General features: G+C 42.1%; 1 protein-coding gene across 2 annotated transcripts; it reads left to right on the top strand.

Annotated features, from left to right (window-relative positions):
- Window positions 1-203: 203 nt before the first annotated feature.
- On the top strand, window positions 204-17,154 carry RSBN1 (round spermatid basic protein 1). Of its 2 annotated transcripts, none has more exons than XM_058855907.1 (7): window positions 204-589; window positions 4,175-4,845; window positions 10,865-11,002; window positions 11,398-11,540; window positions 12,379-12,546; window positions 14,827-14,935; window positions 15,483-17,154. In XM_058855907.1, the coding sequence occupies exons 1-7, from the start codon at window positions 238-240 to the stop codon at window positions 15,939-15,941; spliced, it is 2,040 nt and encodes a 679-aa protein (XP_058711890.1). In that variant the 5' UTR covers window positions 204-237; the 3' UTR covers window positions 15,942-17,154. The 2 variants fall into 2 exon arrangements, with proteins under 2 accessions (XP_058711890.1, XP_058711889.1); XM_058855906.1 differs by lacking the exon at window positions 204-589 and adding an exon at window positions 650-788.
- Window positions 17,155-17,797: the final 643 nt, after the last annotated feature.

The following is a 17,797-nucleotide window of genomic DNA, read 5'->3' as shown; positions in this document are numbered from 1 at the left end:
AGCACTTCAGAACAAGCGACAAACACCGCTAAAACAAAAGTTTTTTCACGCCTCTCCACACCCCGGGGCCGGGCTCCCTCAGCACTTTCCCGCCCTCCCCCCGCCGCCCACGTGACCCGCGCCGCGCGCACGCGCCCCCCGCCCCCGAACTACACGTCCCACAGTGCCCCGCGGCTGCGCGTGCGTGGCGGCGCCCGGCGCTCGGGCCATTTAAATGTGTGTGAGGGAGCCCCTGAAATGGCCGCGCAGGTCGCCGCGGTGCCGCGGGCCCCGGAGGAGCCGCCGCCGCCCTCAGCGGACCGGCCCGCCCGGCCCCGCGGGCCTCGCCGCCGGCGGGCGGCAGCCGGCGAACCGCCGGCCGCCAAGCGGGCCCGGCCGAGCCAGCCGATGCTGGCGGGGCCCGGCCCGGCTGAGCCGCTGCCCCCGCCCGCCCTCCCCGCCGCCGCGGGGCTGTTCACGTTCTCCCCGCTCAGCCTCCCGCCGCCCGGGGAGCGCCGACACCACCACCGGCACCACGCCGAGCCCACTGGCCACAAGGCGAGGCGCGGCAGCCCCGCGGACGGCGCGGCGGGGCGGCCCAGCCAGCGAGGTGAGCGGCGGGGGGCGCGAGGGGCGCGGGGCCGGCGGGTGCCCCCGGCGGGCTCGGCCGGGCGGCGGCAGCACCGCGCCGGGAGCCCCGGGCGCACCTGTGGAGGGCAGCGGGCGGCGGCAGCGCAGCGGGTTCGGCGGCCCTGGTCCGGCCGTGTCGTAGCGGGAACGGCGGTGCTGGCCCGGGGACGGAGCGCGGGGTGGGTGCGCTGCTGCTGCTGTCAGAATCGCCCTCATCGTAGCTCCAGCGTGCAAGTGCTGTGGGAATGAAGGTTTCTTCCCTCTGTGTTTGCAATAACGTGTGCGGAGCTGCTGGTTTGCTTTTTTTGGTTTTTTTTTTTTGTTTTTTCATTATTTTTCATTTTCTTATTTTTAATTATTGATTTTAATAAGTGGCCTGAAAAGGGATCTCGTGATTCCATACAAATATTTCCAAGGCGGGTGTGAGAGGATGGTGCCAGATTCTTTTCAGGGGTGCCCAGCAACAGGACAAGGCAGAATTGCCATAAACTAAAACACAAGAAGTTCCTCCTCAACATAAGGAAGAATTTATTTCAACGAAGGGTGGCAGAGCACTGGAACAGGTGCTCAGGGAGGTCCTTGGAGATATTCCAAACCTGTGTCACCTGCTCCAGGTGACCCTGTCTTGCCAGTGGGGTTTCACTGGATGATCTCTAGAGGTCCCTTCCAACCCGAATTATTCTGTGTTTTCTTTCATTGAAATGCCAAAATATCTCTGGATTTTGGTGTGTGCTGTGTGTGGTTTTGTTTATTTTTTTTTAACAGTACAGTGCAAAGTGATTGTTTTGGTTCTGCTCAGAGATTTGTTATAATAAAAATCTTATTGGAGAGAGCAATATAGATAAAAAATAACTGCAAAAGCTACTGTAATTAAAAATATAATGTGGTGAATTATGCTTGAGGAGTGTATGGGCAGGTTTTGTGCCAATGAAACCAAAGATGCACTTGCTTACACAAGTCAAGTGTCTGTAGAGTAAACTCTAGGTAGGACTGTCTTAAGAACGGACAGAACTATTACTGGGAGAGGCTTTTCTCCACTGGTTAATGCTTCCACACAGCTGTGCTTGAACAATGATTATAAAAGCTCCTCGTTGTAAACCTCTGCAGTTTTAACAGTGTTTATCAAGCAAAAGTTTGGAGCAGTATAACTTTGTAGAATGGAGTGTCACTGTGTCAGTTCTAACCCAGAATTAAATTAGGCCTCTTAATGAAAGCTTAAACAGTGTGAAAATGAGCATCAGAATTCCAGATTTGCAAGGGAACGCTGTTTGCTCATCTGAGCACTGCCTGCCTGCAGCTGTAGGGGTTGTGCCTTTAGGGATGGGGCTGTATTTCTTTTCCTGAATATCAGTGTTTATTTTGATCTATAATCTAATTAAATTACCTATTACACTGACTATACTATGCTTATATGTGGCCCCAGGTGACAGTGACCACCCCCACTGTTTCTGCTGTTTAATAATGGTTCTAGTTCTCTTGTGGGATGTCTGATCAGTTTAGAGTAGCTGAGTTATTGGCATTGCTGTCACTATGCCTCACTACGCCTCACTACTGAGCCCATAGTTTAGTGACCCGTCCACAGCTTTTTTGTGTTTGAGGTGCTGGAGGCTTTCTGTTTATTTAAAGAAATAATTAAAACAATATTTCCTTCAAGATTGCCAGGCATTATTATGCCATATGTGTTTAGCTTCACTGAATACAGCAGTTACTCACTGTAATAGTGGGACTCTGCTGTGTTCAGTGTATCCAGCAGCAGCCAGGGCAGCTTTTATCCAGAAAACAGACAAGTGCTCACTGGAAGCTCCCAAATGCAAGGATTCCTCTGTCTGTTATTAGGATATGGCAGGAAGATACTTTGAATTAAAATGTGTGAGGTTTTAAAACTATACCTAGAATCAGAAATGCTTAAAATAAGAGACCTTTAACAACCAAATGTTCTTAGAAACGTGCATAGGAAAGTATTTCCTACACCTCAGTGGGACATGAAATTCTTTTTTAGTTCCAGCTTGGGACCTCTGATCTCACCAGGAAAAATACCTGGTGTGTGAATTGCACGTTCAGTCAGTGAGTAAAGCAGTGTCTGTGCTTGAGAGCCCAGTGACTGAGCAAACCATGTTCCCCTCACATCCGAGTCTTGCAGAAAACCTCATTCCAAGAACCGTTTCAGTTGACTTCCTGGAACAAGTGATACCACCCTGCTTTTCCTGGTTTCTCTGAAAGATCAGGGCCTTTGCTGTTTGCAAGGGCTGCAGCAGCACAGTGAAAACTTGAATTTCAGGTCCTAAGACTATTGTACAAAGTGAGGATTAAGCAATCAGCTCTTTCTTGTTCCATGAGTAACTCTGTTCCTTACTCCAGGCTGTTATGAAGGTCAGCCCTCTCTAGTAAGGAGCTCTAAGACCAAACCAGTAATGATCCAGTTAAACACTGGTTACACTAAAGAACCTGGAGCTGCCTGTGTTTTATCACTACACCTTTCCTCATAAAACAGTGTAACATGTATTTTTTTCTTTAACTTAAGTGCTCTAAGAGAATAAAGAGGGAATACCAGTGTGCAGCCAAAGAAAGGAAATTGTATTAGGACAAAGCCCTGTGCTGAGGGGAAATGGTAAAACTTTAGTCACTGCATCTTTGGTCAGGTGTTGCCTTCAGCTGCAGGTTGTGCTCATCCCCATGGCTATTCTGCTAACACATCTTCAGGAGATTTATGGGCATTGTTGGATGAAATGGTTCTTTGATTCAGGCATGTTAAAATCTTGTCTTGGCAATTTGAGTTTTTAACAGCTGGAGCATCAAGTTTTCTAATTAGCTTTGTCCCTTGCTAAACGTTATTTAAATTAGTTTTTATTCTTGAAATAAGAAGAACTTAAACTATTCCATTTTGCCTGACAGAACTACTCCTTTACATTTTATCTCTCAGCATTTTGGAGGTTGATTAACCTCAAAAAAAAAGTAGAACAACTAAAACAGGCTCTTAATTTCTTTCTCTCAACTGAATCGTTAACTGTAAGACCGAATTTGTTGATGTGATGATTTGGGTCCTTTAATTTTAAAAGATCAGCAAGCTAAGATTTACTTAAGTGTTTTTACCTCTAAATGTAAGTAAAGCTTGTAGCTCTTCAGTGCTACTCTGCTTCTCTATCACCTGTCTAAAAGCAGGGAAGTGTTCTGTAATGAAAGTCTTGATGTTTAAATGTTACACATACTTGTTTATCCTCTTTCCCTGTATGGCACTGCCTTAAACATCAGAAGTTATTAATGTATTTAATTATAGATGTTCTGAATACAGACTCCTTTTAAAGGTATTCTAATAAATCTGTTTAAATTGAAGTATTTCTAAAATATTAAGCTAGAATTTTGGAAGTTTTCCTTAACTCAAGGCTTTATTTGTATAACTATAGATAGCCTGACTTTTGACTGAATTGTACAACCAAAAATGCAGTGTTTTAAGACCGGTCAATCTCCCTGGGAGTAGATCCCTTCAGCAAGTGAGAAGCCTGAATTCTTTTGGGGTGAATATGCTGCAACTGCAGAACTCTAATCTTCTCTTCATTGTTGTTACCAGAAACTCCAGATGAAAATGGCAAAACCCAGCGAGCTGACAGTCTTATTATGAAGAAAATAAAGAAAAAAAAGAAAAAGAAACACCGGGAAGATGTGAGGGGAAAACGTCTGAAGATGTACAACAAAGAGGTGCAGACTGTGTGTGCTGGACTCACTCGCATTGACAAGGAGACTCTGTCTCAAGGACAGTGTGACAACCTGGAAATGAACAAGGAATCCTTCAGGTACCTGAAGGATGAGCAGCTGTGCAGGCTGAATTTGGGCATGCAGGAATACCGGATACCCCAGGGAGTACAAACCCCCTTTGTGACACACCAGGAGCACTCTGTCCGCAGCAGCTTCCTGAAGACTGGCACTAAATTCAGTAACTTCATTCACGAGGAGCATCAGTCCAATGGAGGTGCCCTGGTCCTGCATGCTTACATGGATGAACTCTCATTTTTGTCTCCAGTGGAGATGGAGAGATTTGCAGAAGAGTTTCTTGCATTGTCATTCAGTGAAAATGATAAAAATGCAGCTTACTATGCTTTAGCCATAGTGCACGGAGCAGCTGCCTATTTACCAGACTTCCTGGATTACTTTGCTTTTAACTTTCCAAATACTCCAGTGAAAATGGAAATTTTGGGCAAGAAGGACATTGAAACAACAACAATTTCAAATTTTCACTCTCAGGTAAGAACTATTCAAAAGCATAACTGTTGCACAATACCTAGATTTGATTAATCTGAGTAACCCAGAGCAGGTATGATTTAAAATAGGCAAGTCACAAATTTATTTTCTAATGAAGAAAAGTGATGTTAGGGCCACACTACTGTGCTGTTTATTCCTGCATCTGTGTAAAGCTTTTCTGTGCTCTCAGGTAGCTGGTGAATCACACGTCAGACACTGCTACCTGTGACCTGAGGAAAGATCTGCACCGAGCATATTTTTCTTCTAAACTTGGGCAAACACTGAGATTGTTCAAAACAACAGCCAAGTCTTTGTCAGGAGTTGCATGGACTGCAAATGCTAGTGCTGTTTTTCTAGTCAGTAGAGCTGGGGTTTGTTTTCAGGGTCTTGAGGTTTGGGGTTTTTTTTGCGATGATGTTACTTTTCATGTTTCAGTATATCTGTTTCACAAGTTTTTTATTATCTTAATTCCCCTCAATGCCTTATGCTGCTTAAACTTTCTAAGTTGAAGGTTGTTAGAGGGTCTTTAAAATTGCCTTGGAAAAGGAGTTTAATTTTATTTACTCCCTTTGTTTCCATGTTACGCTGAAACTAAATTCTGAAACTGTATCTCTGTGTAACTTAAACGGATGCTGCAGTAAAAACTAAGCTAATTTTAAGATTCCCATATGAAAATCTCTGGCATTTTAGTCTTGTGATCAAACTCAGAAGTATCTATGAGTATACCACAAGATTGGAGCTTAGATAAATTTCTTTTTTGATGGAATAAAGCTTCTTTCTGTTCAGTCTGAGAATGGATCCAAACGGTTGATTACCTTTAAGGTCTTTAGTTGAGACATTAATTACATTTACTAGTTCACCTGTTGGGAGGATAAATCTGAAAGTGTAGTAGCGTTCAGTAGGATAGGAACACAGCATTGACAATAGGCTTTGGAGCGTCAGTGCTTGTTGATGGGCTATTTGGGTCTCTGCAGGGTTTACCAAATGCTTATAAGCAAGATTTGCATTGGAAAAACAATTACTCCTTTACAGAAAATTACTGCTTGGTTGCTGTGGAGTCTCTGAATAGCATTAAATGAATAATTCTGACACTTGGCTTTTTGTTTGACAGTGATTTTCTGCTGCAGCACTTACTTCAACCAGCTTCTGTTTCTTGATTTAAGTAATCAGTTATGCTGTGTCTGGGTGCAGAGTACCCCAAAAAGTCTCTGAACCACTGCTGTGGGCAATAGCACTTCTGCACAGCACACACCTGTGTGCTGCAGATGTGTCCACAGATCAGGCTTTGAAGTCTTCTGTATTAGGGATTTATATGTATTCTTTAGTGTCCTGATTGCATTCTGGCTTGAGTATATGTGATGACCCCTGAAATGGCTGAAAGAGCCTCTGGAATGTTTAACAATTGCATTTTTTCTCAGTGAATGTCCTGTGTGCGCAAATACTAGCACTATAAATACACGTGAGGAATGTATGGTAATAAATAAGAGGCTTTGCTGGGTTATAGTCTGCTGGTACTTCAATTAATTCTATTTTAAGTACTGTCTAAACTTGATTGAGTCATGACATAAGGTTCAGCTGGTCTAAACCACTTCTCTAAACCCAGCTCCAGCATGACCTGGTTAATCCTCTCTGGCTGAAGTGCGTTAGTGCACTTCTCCCTGAGCAAACAGAGCAGGGGAGCTATCACAGGCAGGTGGAGCAGGGCTCTCCAGAGAATACAGGTGATGGAAAAGCTGAAGGAAACATTGGAATTGCTAGTGGGTTCACCCAAGTTTCTCATGCTGGCTTGTCTTGGAATGGAGAAGGCTGCAATGCCCTGCTCGGGGGCCTGGGTGATGAACCTGGCTGTTGGGCTGCTGTTCCTTGGCAGATCTGATGAGGGATGAACAGATTGGCCAAGCTTCACTTTTCACTCTTCTGTACAAGAACTGTACAGTGCAAGAAGCACTTCATACTTGTGCGTTTGCAGATTAAACATGTTGCACTATTGTATGCTGTAACACTGATTATTTATAATTAAGTTGCCTCCGTTCTAGGTTCGTTCTCTCTGCATGAGTTTGTTTGCTGCACAGACCTGTGCCGAGGGGGTCTGGAGGATTAGGGAGTCTTGAATCCTGAAGATTCAGTGTCAAGAAATCTAAATTTGTTCTGTAAACTGCAAGTTAATGTGATCTTTGGCTTGCATGACATTCAGCTGTTTTGTGTTTTTAGTGAAACTAAATTTGAATTGCAGTATTCAAAATATGGACTTTAATCTGAAGGACTTGGTAAATCTAGTGATAATTAACTGCTTTGCAAGGTGAATTCCTTTGTTCTCAGGGCAGTGAGTTTATAGCAAAGCACTCCAATATATATTTGTTACATATGTGTTTGGTTTCAGTATCTTAAAATAATTCAGCTTTAATGTCCTGTGGGTTCTTTGCTTGCATTGGCACTCATGGGTTCTAACACTGAAGTACTGGAGCTCAGCTTTAGGGTGAAGCTGTGCACTTGGGCTGAGAGCTTTCAAGACTCAAATCACTGAGCAGTAGTTTGTAAGCTTTCCTCACATAAGGGCACACTAATTTGGAAACTCTTTGTGGTGCAGCTGGAATGAACTCTTATTTTCCTTATCACTTCAGTACAATTGCTTCCACTCAGTGAATGAGAATATATTTAGAGTTCAAAAAACACTTCTTTTTTTCCTAGCTGATCAATTCTCTGCCTGATGAATTCTCTCTGTGATCCAAAGAACAGTTAGGCTGTCACAGGGGGTGTGTGGGGGTTCTGGGAAGAGGCCAGGAAAGAGAATTGGGGAAGTAGGTTTTGCATAAGCTGCTGTTTCTTCTGGGAAGAAGGTGGGAAAGCAGCCAACAGGTGATAACTGGGTAAGTTTTCTTACTCCTGTTGCTCACAACAGGTTACTCTGTCCCTGACAGCTTTGGTTCATTAACCACATCACAGCTTGGTTGTCTGCCCCATGTGAACTTCTCTGATTCTGGAAGGGTAATTTATTTTTTTAGCAGTAGCTACTAAAGTATTGAGTGGAGAAATTGTGCATCTGTACTGCAAACTTCATTTGGTTTATCACTAAAGCCATACAAACAATGCCCAGTGATCCTGCATGATGTCAGATTTTAGTCAAACATGTCACCCTTGCTGCGCTGGCATGTCCTTCAGCAGGAATCAGCCTTCTGCTCTTGCTTTCTTCCTTGTAGCCAAGTGTTTGTGTGGTTGGTTTCATAGCTGACTTGGCATACTGAAATATTGTTGCTGTCAACTGATTCATGCTTTTCTTGCAACTGGAGAGAAGCTTCTGAGACTTAATTTCATTTGTCTCCAGCTGATGCCTCATCCGTGTGTCCTCTTCTCACCCTGTGCTGCTCACTTAACCAGTGGTGAGGCTGGGGTGGCTCAGGAGCATGCAAATAAACACCAGCTCTGTGCCTCTGACAGGAAACTGCCTCTGCCTGCTTCTGTTCTCACCCAAGTGTGGGAAACACTGATAGCCACAAGGTGCAGCTGAGAGAAAATGTCTCCATGAGCACTCAAGAGCTAATTTTAAACGTGCCCATCTCACTGTCAGTGTGGGGGGTACACATGGCAGTGATGGCTGGGTGGCATTTGAAAGGGCACAGGCTGCCTGAGTGATCTTACTGGCCCCATTGTCTTTTTGCAACAGTAAAAACAGTAGCAGTGACTGCTTGTGATGCACTGCTGCTTTTAAAGCAGCACAGGGAACAAATTATGGCAAGGGAGGTGCTGTGGTAATAAGTTACTGACTTCTGGCAGCTGTATGAACTGGAGTGACCCCAGCTAAATTCCTAAACAAGAGCTGAACTTTAAACAAAAGTAAAAAACACTGAGAGAGATCCTAGTGGATATAACAAAGTGACTTCAGCTCTTTCATCATCTCAGCTTTCTTCCTGCAATAAGGGGTGCAGGCAGGTGGCTGTGGAGTGAATAGAGCTCAGAGGAGAACTGGAGCACCTGGTGAATGTAAGGCCAAAGAGTTTGCAGTGCAGCCAGGAGGGTGCTTGCTCATGGGACACTAAAACCACCCAGCTGTAAAGTGAGAGCAAGGTGCCTGTTCTTTCAGATGTTCATTACATCATATTCTTGAGACTGCTGGCCTAACTGGTGTTGTTGGTGTTTGCTGCTCAGAAGGAATTAACAATGAGAGAGAAGCAGTTTTAAAAAAAATGAGGAGGTTTTTTATGGCATATTAAACTAGCAGGCTACATCCCCTGTGATTGAGGTGCTTGAGATGAATAGTACAGCCTTCTGGGGATTCCTGTGGGTTGGTGCATGTTTTCAGTGTAAATATGTCATAGGTTTAATCCTCAAGTCTGTTATATTCCTTTAATTTCTATTAAAAACTAACAAAACATTGAAATCCAATGTTTCCCTAAAGTATTTCTACTCTTTCCTTTGTAATTCCTGAGTTCTTGTCTATTTTTTCATTGTTCCAGTGCATTAAAAATAAATAGTTAAAACTTCTCATTTTCCATTTCCATTGAAAACATTACAAGGAGAAACTGCTTATGGAATTCCAATTTATTTTAACTCATGCCAAGACCTGTGAAATACCAGTGACTCTCACCAGGTGGTTTCAGTAGCACAGAACTCATCTGGAAAGAGTCTGTCTCCACTTACATAAACGGTGCCAGGCAGTTAAGCTTCGCTGGAGAAGGACCAGGGCCCTTCAGTCCTCAGTTTGTCTGTAGGTGCACAGAACTAAAATATTGCTGAGGTGTTCCAGTGCTCCTGCTCTGAACTGCATTCAGCAAATAGAGTGAGCTAAACTCCTGCAATTAAGAAGTGAAATATCTATGGCTTCTGCTGGAGGATAAAATTGCAGCAGTAATTCTATTCTTCCTTTATTAGTCTCTCCTAATTTACCTTTAACAACTCCGTGGACTAGTTTAATGACATCTGGTTTGCTCGCTAAACATGCAAAACTGAAACTAAAAGCTAAGCTGCTCCACCCATGTATCTATAAGTGGAGTTATAAAGTGCATCACACTGTGTGAACATGACTGTTAAACTGAAGATTTACCAGTAATTGTCTGTATTATCCCACCACTCAGACATGGAGAACAGCTGGAGTTTTTTAGAGCACTGAAGGCTGGGGCTCAGACACAATTGAGTGTGCAAAACAGACTTGTGCTGTATAGAGCTTGTGCTCTATAGTGTCATTTAGCTGTGGTATCTACACAGAACCTCCTCTGTGGCCAGTGGCACCTTCCAGCTGCAGTCCATAGGATGAGGTTACAGAACACTGGAGTTTGCCCATGGCTCTCCTCTGGGAACAGGAAATTGGCAAGAAAAGTTTCCAGATGCCCTGGAAGGTGGGACAGTCTGTGTTCTAGAGGATGTCCACGAGCTTGAGATTAAAGTGTTTCTGGCCCCAGCACTGACAGTAGGTTTTGCTGCAAATGGTTATCCTAAAATTCTTCTCCATGAGCACTGGCTTTCCAGCTAAATCTCTAATTTCCTCTGCTTTTTGCCCAATATTCTGTGTATACTATAATAGCACCACCAGAACCACTGCAGGAAGGACACTGAAGCTTTTCACTGCAGTCCCAGGGGGAGGACCTCAGGGACAGGGCTGAAATGAGGAATATGCATGTCCCAGGAGCATCCGGTTTGAAACGTAGAAGCAACAGTCCAGCTGCACAAACTAGTGGAGAGTTGAAGCTTGCTGGAGAAAGACTGAGTCACAATGAAACCTTGTGTGGTTGTTTTCTCAAGTCAGCCTGGAAGTGTTGAATTGTTCCTGAATTAGTCAAATATTCTTTGCAATAACAAATAACTTGCTGTTATTCAAACTTCAGAAGGATTTCCTGTCAGGAGTACAAGCAGGAGTCCTTTCTTTCCCTTCTGTTCTAAACAGTCCCTGTGCGTATTCCCAAAGGCACAGCTCCTGAAACAGGTGTAGATGAGTCCAAGATTGATCCCAGCTGTGTTAGATTAGTTAGTTTTAATCTCCTGTGAGAGGACTAAAGCTGTGATGGTGTTGTGTCTCCTGTCTGGCCTTCAGGTCAATCGGACGTACTGCTGTGGCACCTACAGAGCAGGACCCATGCGCCAGATCAGCCTGGTGGGAGCAGTGGATGAAGAAGTTGGGGACTACTTCCCAGAATTCCTAGATATGTTGGAAGAATCTCCATTTCTTAGAGTAAGCATTAACTTGTGATCAGAGCACTGTAGATATTTAAGCAATTGTTAGATTTCCAAGTTATTAGAAAGTGTAAGGTATTTTCTTTATGGTGTGCTTATTTGGGCTACTGAAGTTCATTCTTTCCTGTGTCCAAAGGCAAGGAATGAGGTGGCTAATTAAAAAAAAAAATCAAGTTTGTTATATATACATGCACTTCTACTTCCCTAAAAACTATGCTTGACAAAATTAGCTTGGAATATCTTTTTCCTCTCAAACTTACTTAGTTTCTATGCAATTCTTCTGACAGCAGATATGAACCAGTTTTACCAAAGGCATCATTTAATTTTTCTATCTTACCCAGTGTTTTGTGTTATGTGTGTTTTGTGGGTTGTTCTGTTCCTATTTTCTTTTAGATGACTTTGCCCTGGGGGACTCTTTCCAGTCTCAGACTTCAGTGCAGGTCCCAGAGTGATGATGGACCCATCATGTGGGTGAGGCCGGGAGAGCAGATGATCCCCACAGCTGATATGCCAAAATCACCCTTCAAACGGCGCCGGTACAGTTTGGGTTTCCTTTTGTACTTGAGGCAAAACATTGCAGTTAAGTCTGTGTCATATTTGAGAACAAAAGCAAAGTGCTTGATGTGCAACTAGCTTTTCAGAGGACTAATTCAGATTCAAGTTTCACTTTCACTTTGTTTCAAATTGGCTCAGCAGACAAAGCAAATGTTACCTGTGATGGGTATTTTATTTCACAACTTCTTTCAGTACTTCTCACATAGCCTAGATCAGTGCTTTAAGATTAAAACCTCCTTTTGTTATCCTTCAGGAGGCTTAATTAGTCTTATTTCTGTGGCAAGGACCAATTTGGTGGTGAGGGCAGGTGGAATGCTGTAAAACAGCAGAGATCCTTCTACTGCTTATGCTGCATCAGAGTGCAGTCAGTGCTAAAGCACTGCCTGCCTGCTCAGGAATTATTGTGTGTGCTTGCTTTCTGTCCCTGCAAGAGTGCTCTAAGACGAATTTCAGCAAATTTGGAAGCATATTTTAATTGTCGTTTCAAGAATTTTTGGATGTACTCCCAAATACCTGAAGCTCAGGTTCTGTAGGATAGCTCTATTTCACATACCAATACATTCTTGGAGGAAGTCTTTCAGCACAAGTGAACACAAAAAGTATGTGATTTGATTTGTTTTGTGAAGTTTGATCTCATAAGCTGAATTGTACTTTGCTACTTTTGTTTCAATCTTTCAGCAAATAAACACCTAGAAAAAAATCAAGGAAATGCTTTGTTCCTTGGAATCCTGCAGCACCCACCATTTCAAGATTATTTCAGTACAAATGTTAATTTTTGAGCAACAGGGACATTTTTAGTGTGTTTTTGTCCCATTGCAGGTCCATGAACGAGATCAAGAACCTGCAGTACCTACCTCGGACCAGCGAGCCCCGTGAGGTCCTGTTTGAGGACAGGACCAGAGCTCACGCTGACCACGTGGGGCAGGGCTTTGACTGGCAGAGCACAGCTGCTGTCGGGGTGCTCAAAGCTGTGCAGTTTGGGGAATGGTAAGTGCTGCTGGAATGCAGCTATTCTTTTTTAAAAAAAATAAAAATTCTTTGCAAAACAAACCTAATCAGAAACAGTTTAAACCCTATAATGAGACAATCACTGGAATCGTCTGCCCAGGGAGGTGGTGGACTCATTGGATGTGTTTAAAAATAAAACCAGGATGTGGCACTCAGTGCTATGGTTTAGTTGATGAGGAGGTGTTAGGCCATAGGTTGGACTAGATGATCTTAAAGGTCTTTTGCAACCTAGTTCATGTGTGATTCTGTGATTCAAAAGCTGCATAGAGCTGAAAACCTCAAGCTGTGCACCTCTTATTTTTCCTTCTAGAGGCAGTAAAAAATTTGTAGCAGCAGCTTGCAGAATATTTTAGTGATGTACAAAAGCCTTAAACTTGGACCGTCATCCTTGATTATTCTTTTCCTGAGCACGTATGTTCATTCTAGCTTTTGTAACTGCAGTCTGGGAGTTCAGTGCAATTAGCTTCACAGCTGCGGTGCTTTCTCAGGTTATGCACCCGGGATATTGCTGTTGACCTTGCAGAGAAACTGGATTTGCATCATTTTAATAGCTAGAAATTACAGTAGAAATTGGATAGCATCGTTAGCGATATCATTAGACTAAAAGATGCCAGTATTTCATATACTCTGCTGTTGAATAAAACTCCTCACAGCTTCAACTTCAGTGTTACTTTATAATTTTACATTTTTCCCTTAATGCAGAATTATTCTGTCCAATTTTAGAATGGAAGAATTGAGGCAAATTGTGGTTCCTAGAACACAGAGAACTTTCATAGTGGCAGTTTGAACCTGGTTCACAGGCTTTTCAGTATATTGCTGTCGTGGGTTTAAGCTAGTAACAAAAAAACTACTTATTTCTTGCTAGAGATATGGATTAAAATAAGAGCAAAACAGGCTTAAAACTTAAAAGGAATAAAGACAGTTTATTAACAAACTACTAGAATAAGAATACCAAAATAAACTTTCAGAGAACTCTTTTACTTTTCACTACTTGATCATTTCTTTGTACACATAACAACATAGAGACAAAAAAATTTAGAATCTTGGTGGTCAAAAACAGTCTCAATTTTTAGAGTCTTTTCATCAGTCTCCGCAGAGAAACAGGAGTCTCTTTCTGCTAATCTATGGAGTTTCTAGAGTCTACTCCTCCCAGTGTACACTCCTCCGAGGTGTGCATGGGTCATTCTAAGTCCTGGGATGCCATTTTTAAGGATAAGTAATTCAAAGGTAGAAATCTTCTTCATTTCTCTCTGTGAGCCCTCCTGGAAAACAGCCATCTCTCTGGCTCTTTTAAAGCTTCAAAATCTTCACTTCACTCCTAAGTTCCAGCAACTCACAGTTATCACAACTACTTTTCTTTAAAGTCCACACCTTGAATACTCTATTCCTCCCATACTCTAGTCATGAATTAAAGGAGTCTTTAAACTACTGTCCATCTCCATAGCTGTAACAGAAAAACTTTTCAGCAACAAGCATCTCCTTTTCTCTCTTTCTTATTTAAACTTAACTCTTTTCTTCACTGTTTTTGGTGGTTTATGATGTCTTACATGTTAATTGTCTCTCTCTGTCCTTTCTAAGAAAAAGACAGGTTGTTTATTCAGGTAGTAAAAGAATCAAAAGTTCTAAGAAAGCTGCAAAAGTTCATAGTGTCAAGTTTCAGTCCAACAGCAGACCTTGAAAACCAAACAAAGGCGCCAAGCTCGGCTTCTCTCTCCTCCTCCTCCTCCCCCCCCCATCCCTGCGGCCTTGTCCCGGGCCTGGGGGGGGGGGGGGAAACTAACACAGAGCTTGTTACCTCTCAAACGCCGGAAACCGGAAACCAGAAAGAGAACGAGAAAGCTCCGAGTATACTTCTTAAGGGGGTGTTTACAAGTTGAATTCACTTTTTAATGGTCAGATTTGCTGTCAATTCTTGGAAATGGCTGATAATTGGTCAGGAAGAAAAACTCCCATCAGTCACCAGTAGCTTTAACTTCCTCTTTTTTTCACCCGGTCTTAAAGGTGAAGCTAACTCATGACAATTGCCCATGCAAACATCACTTCTCTTGTGAATGGAGCAAGAGTGGAGAAAGAAAAAAGAGAAATCTATGAATTATCCCTGTTTTTCAAAATAATACACTATTGAGAAGTGTTGAGACTTTGTGCACAGTATAACACTGAAGCAGGTCATTGGTTCAATGAAGCTTTCTGCTGGGAAGAGCTTTAATGCTCTGTAACTCAAATACTTTAAAAATTCCTGGAATTCTCATTTTTTTCTAGGAGTGACCAGCCTCGTATAACCAAAGATGTGGTTTGTTTTCATGCTGAAGACTTCACTGATGTTGTGCAGAGACTTCAGCTGGACCTGCATGAACCTCCAGTGTCACAGGTATCAAATCTGCCCTCATGACAGCTCATTCCTGATGTTTTGGGCAGAGTTTCTGACAGATCCCAGCTTCTCCCTAAAGTCAGCCCTTTTGTGTCCCATCAGTTCCCATAATTCTCTCAGTTCAGGATAAAATAGCTCAGTTGGAAGGGATCTTTTTCTTTTCCTTTCCCCTGAGCTGGGGTTCATGCTGTGGATCCCAGGGTGTGCTGTAGAAACAGTCTGTTGATTGAGCCATGCATGCCTGTTCCTGATTTTTCTAATGTCTGATGTCTTAGGCTATGGAAGCATCTAAACTCAGTTCTGTCAGCCCAAATAACGCAGCCCATTTTTGTAGTTTCTAACTATAACTATAGAAACCTCTTCATTCTCCTCTAAAGTTGTGCATATCTGAGAAACTGTATTTTAAAAGTCTAGTTCTCATTTGAATTTGAAGTTTTACCCATGAAATGGAAACATTCTGATTTGGACATGAATTAACTTGAAAACAGGAAGATGCTGATTTGTTTGAAGAGTTTATCACTAACTTTCCCATCTCTCCTTCTCCCAGTGTGTTCAATGGGTGGACGAAGCCAAACTAAACCAAATGAGACGGGAAGGCATTCGCTATGCTAGGATTCAGTTGTGTGACAATGACATCTACTTCATCCCTAGAAATGTCATTCATCAGTTCAAAACAGTGTCAGCAGTCTGCAGCTTAGCCTGGCACATCAGACTCAAACAGTACCACCCCATGGGGGAGACTTCTCCAAAAGCAGAAAGCAATTCAAGCCTGAGCAGTGATGTTCCTGGAAACACAGAGGCAGAAGGTGAACCCCAAGGTGTGAGTGTAAAGATAGAGTCTGAAGAACCAGGTACAGAAATTCAGCTTACCCCAGGGGTGCTCTCCTCTGTTTCTTCAATATCAGGACTTGTGCAACCAGATCAGGTGGCCCAGCCCCTTACAGGTTTTAAAACAGAGTCTGATCAGCAACACAATCCACAGGATCATGCAGGCTCTTCTGTGTGATATGTATATATTCAAACATTTTTTAAACAACTTTTTAAAATTTTGATGTGAAGTTATAGTTTTATAACTGGCTTATGTTTTATTGGAGAAATCTTGCCTATAATTCTATAAAGAAAGGTGACATTCCAAAATGTCAAGCATATCTTTTTTACACAGATTATGCAAAATTCAAGTTGTATTTTAACCCCTTAGTACAACCTGTAACAGTGGTCTACCACTTCTTTCTGTTTAAGTGAAGAGATGTTGAATATCTTCTCAAAGTCAGATTGAAATTCCTCCAGGAACATGAAATGATTGAACTCACCATTGGTCACTGTTATTTCCCTACTTTTACTTTATCTCTAATCTTCACCAGAAAGTGATGCTTTTGTAGAAGACTTGCAAAGTGACTTCCCCATCTCATTTTAATTGCTTAAAAAAGTAAAAAAAAAAAAAAAAAAAAAAAAAAGAAAAAGAAAAAAAATAGAGAAAGCACAGCACTTTTGATGATTTGTGGAATTTTTGGTATGTCTGTTCTTGACATGTTGGTTTATATACAAGCTATAGAAATTGATGTTTCTTACAGTTCCTACAAGGGTGACCTGTAAAAAGAACTGAAGCAAGTGTCTGATTCCTGTTGAAATGCAATGACTTACTGACCTAACACTTCTCACAGCACTGCTTATGTTGTTTGGTGTGAGGGTTTTTGCTTCCAAAATACATCTTCCCTGAACGTGATAAATGCTAGTGTCAAAATTAGAGAACCTCTCGGTAGTCTTGTGGAGGAAACTGCTATCTTTGAGCACTTTAAGGCTTTAAAATACTTAACCAACTTGGCAGCTTGTTTGATCGGGTCGTAACGTGTCCAATGGATCCACACTTTCCCTTGTACTGATGCACTTAATATAATAATCATTGAGCTGATACCTGACTTCCTAGAATAAGGACAGCCTTACTGTGTAAGTTCTGTATTAGTATTTCACAATAAAAAGTATTTTGGCGTTGGACTGCTTTTTCCACGTGTAGCTCCTGGGTACCCAGTTACTGTGGAAAAATCAGCAGCACATGCTCAATGTGTAGAGTGTCAGCTATTAACAGTTTTTAAACGATCTTTCAATGTTTCTGGATGTAAATGTGTAATCTGTATTTGACTTTCACTCACCCCATTTATTACTGCCCTTTCCAGTCATCAAAAGGAAAAGTCCCTTTTCCCTCTCCCTCCCCCCTCCCCACATTTAGAGTACAAGTTGGGGTTTGGTGCAACTTAAGCTGTCTCCAGATAACTTTATTTGTTCTAATCCTCACTGGGGTAGGAAAGATTTGAAACACTATGTTAGACTAGACAAAAGCAAAGATGCTGTGTTAGTTCTGGATGCATCTTTTTAATATCAATTATTACTCTTCTCTTTATAAGGGTCTCTAAAATATGTTACTCTATTATAAATCTTACTTTGTGCAATATTGTTTGTGTAGGCTTTTATATACATATTAGCACCTCAGTGTAGAGGTCACTATTTTAAACTGATAGAGAAATAATCCTCAGAAGATACTGCAGTGATTAGTTAGAACCTGTATTACTCCTTATGTGTATGTATGTATTGTCTTCGGTACAAAAATGAGGACTAGGAAATATTTCAATTTAAAACTAATTTACAGATTGAAGTGGTAGTGACTCGTTTAGTAATCTGTGTAAATAAGGTGTTAGAATGGAAAGCTTTTATGATGAGAAGTAATGTGATTCATGCAGGGGTGTAATTTAATCTTAGCAGAAATTCTAGATGACTCAGTGCGGCTCAGAAATGAGCTGTCAGTTCTCTGGTGGGTTTTTTCCACTTTTTATGTTGAGAGGAATTTCATAGCTTTAAGGGTTGTGCAAA

Source organism: Poecile atricapillus, chromosome 23, assembly GCF_030490865.1.
Source record: "Poecile atricapillus isolate bPoeAtr1 chromosome 23, bPoeAtr1.hap1, whole genome shotgun sequence".
In the NCBI taxonomy this organism is placed as follows: Eukaryota; Metazoa; Chordata; class Aves; order Passeriformes; family Paridae; genus Poecile; species Poecile atricapillus.
This window is presented reverse-complemented; position numbering and strand designations above follow the sequence as displayed.

Excerpts from the sequence above, each read along its gene's own strand:
- RSBN1 (XM_058855907.1), top strand. The coding sequence starts at position 238 with ATGGCCGCGCAGGTCGCCGCGGTGCCGCGGGCCCCGGAGGAGCCGCCG. Across the intron at positions 11,003-11,397 it reads AAGAATCTCCATTTCTTAGA|ATGACTTTGCCCTGGGGGAC; the intron begins GTAAGCATTAAC and ends ATTTTCTTTTAG. Across the intron at positions 11,541-12,378 it reads TCACCCTTCAAACGGCGCCG|GTCCATGAACGAGATCAAGA; the intron begins GTACAGTTTGGG and ends GTCCCATTGCAG.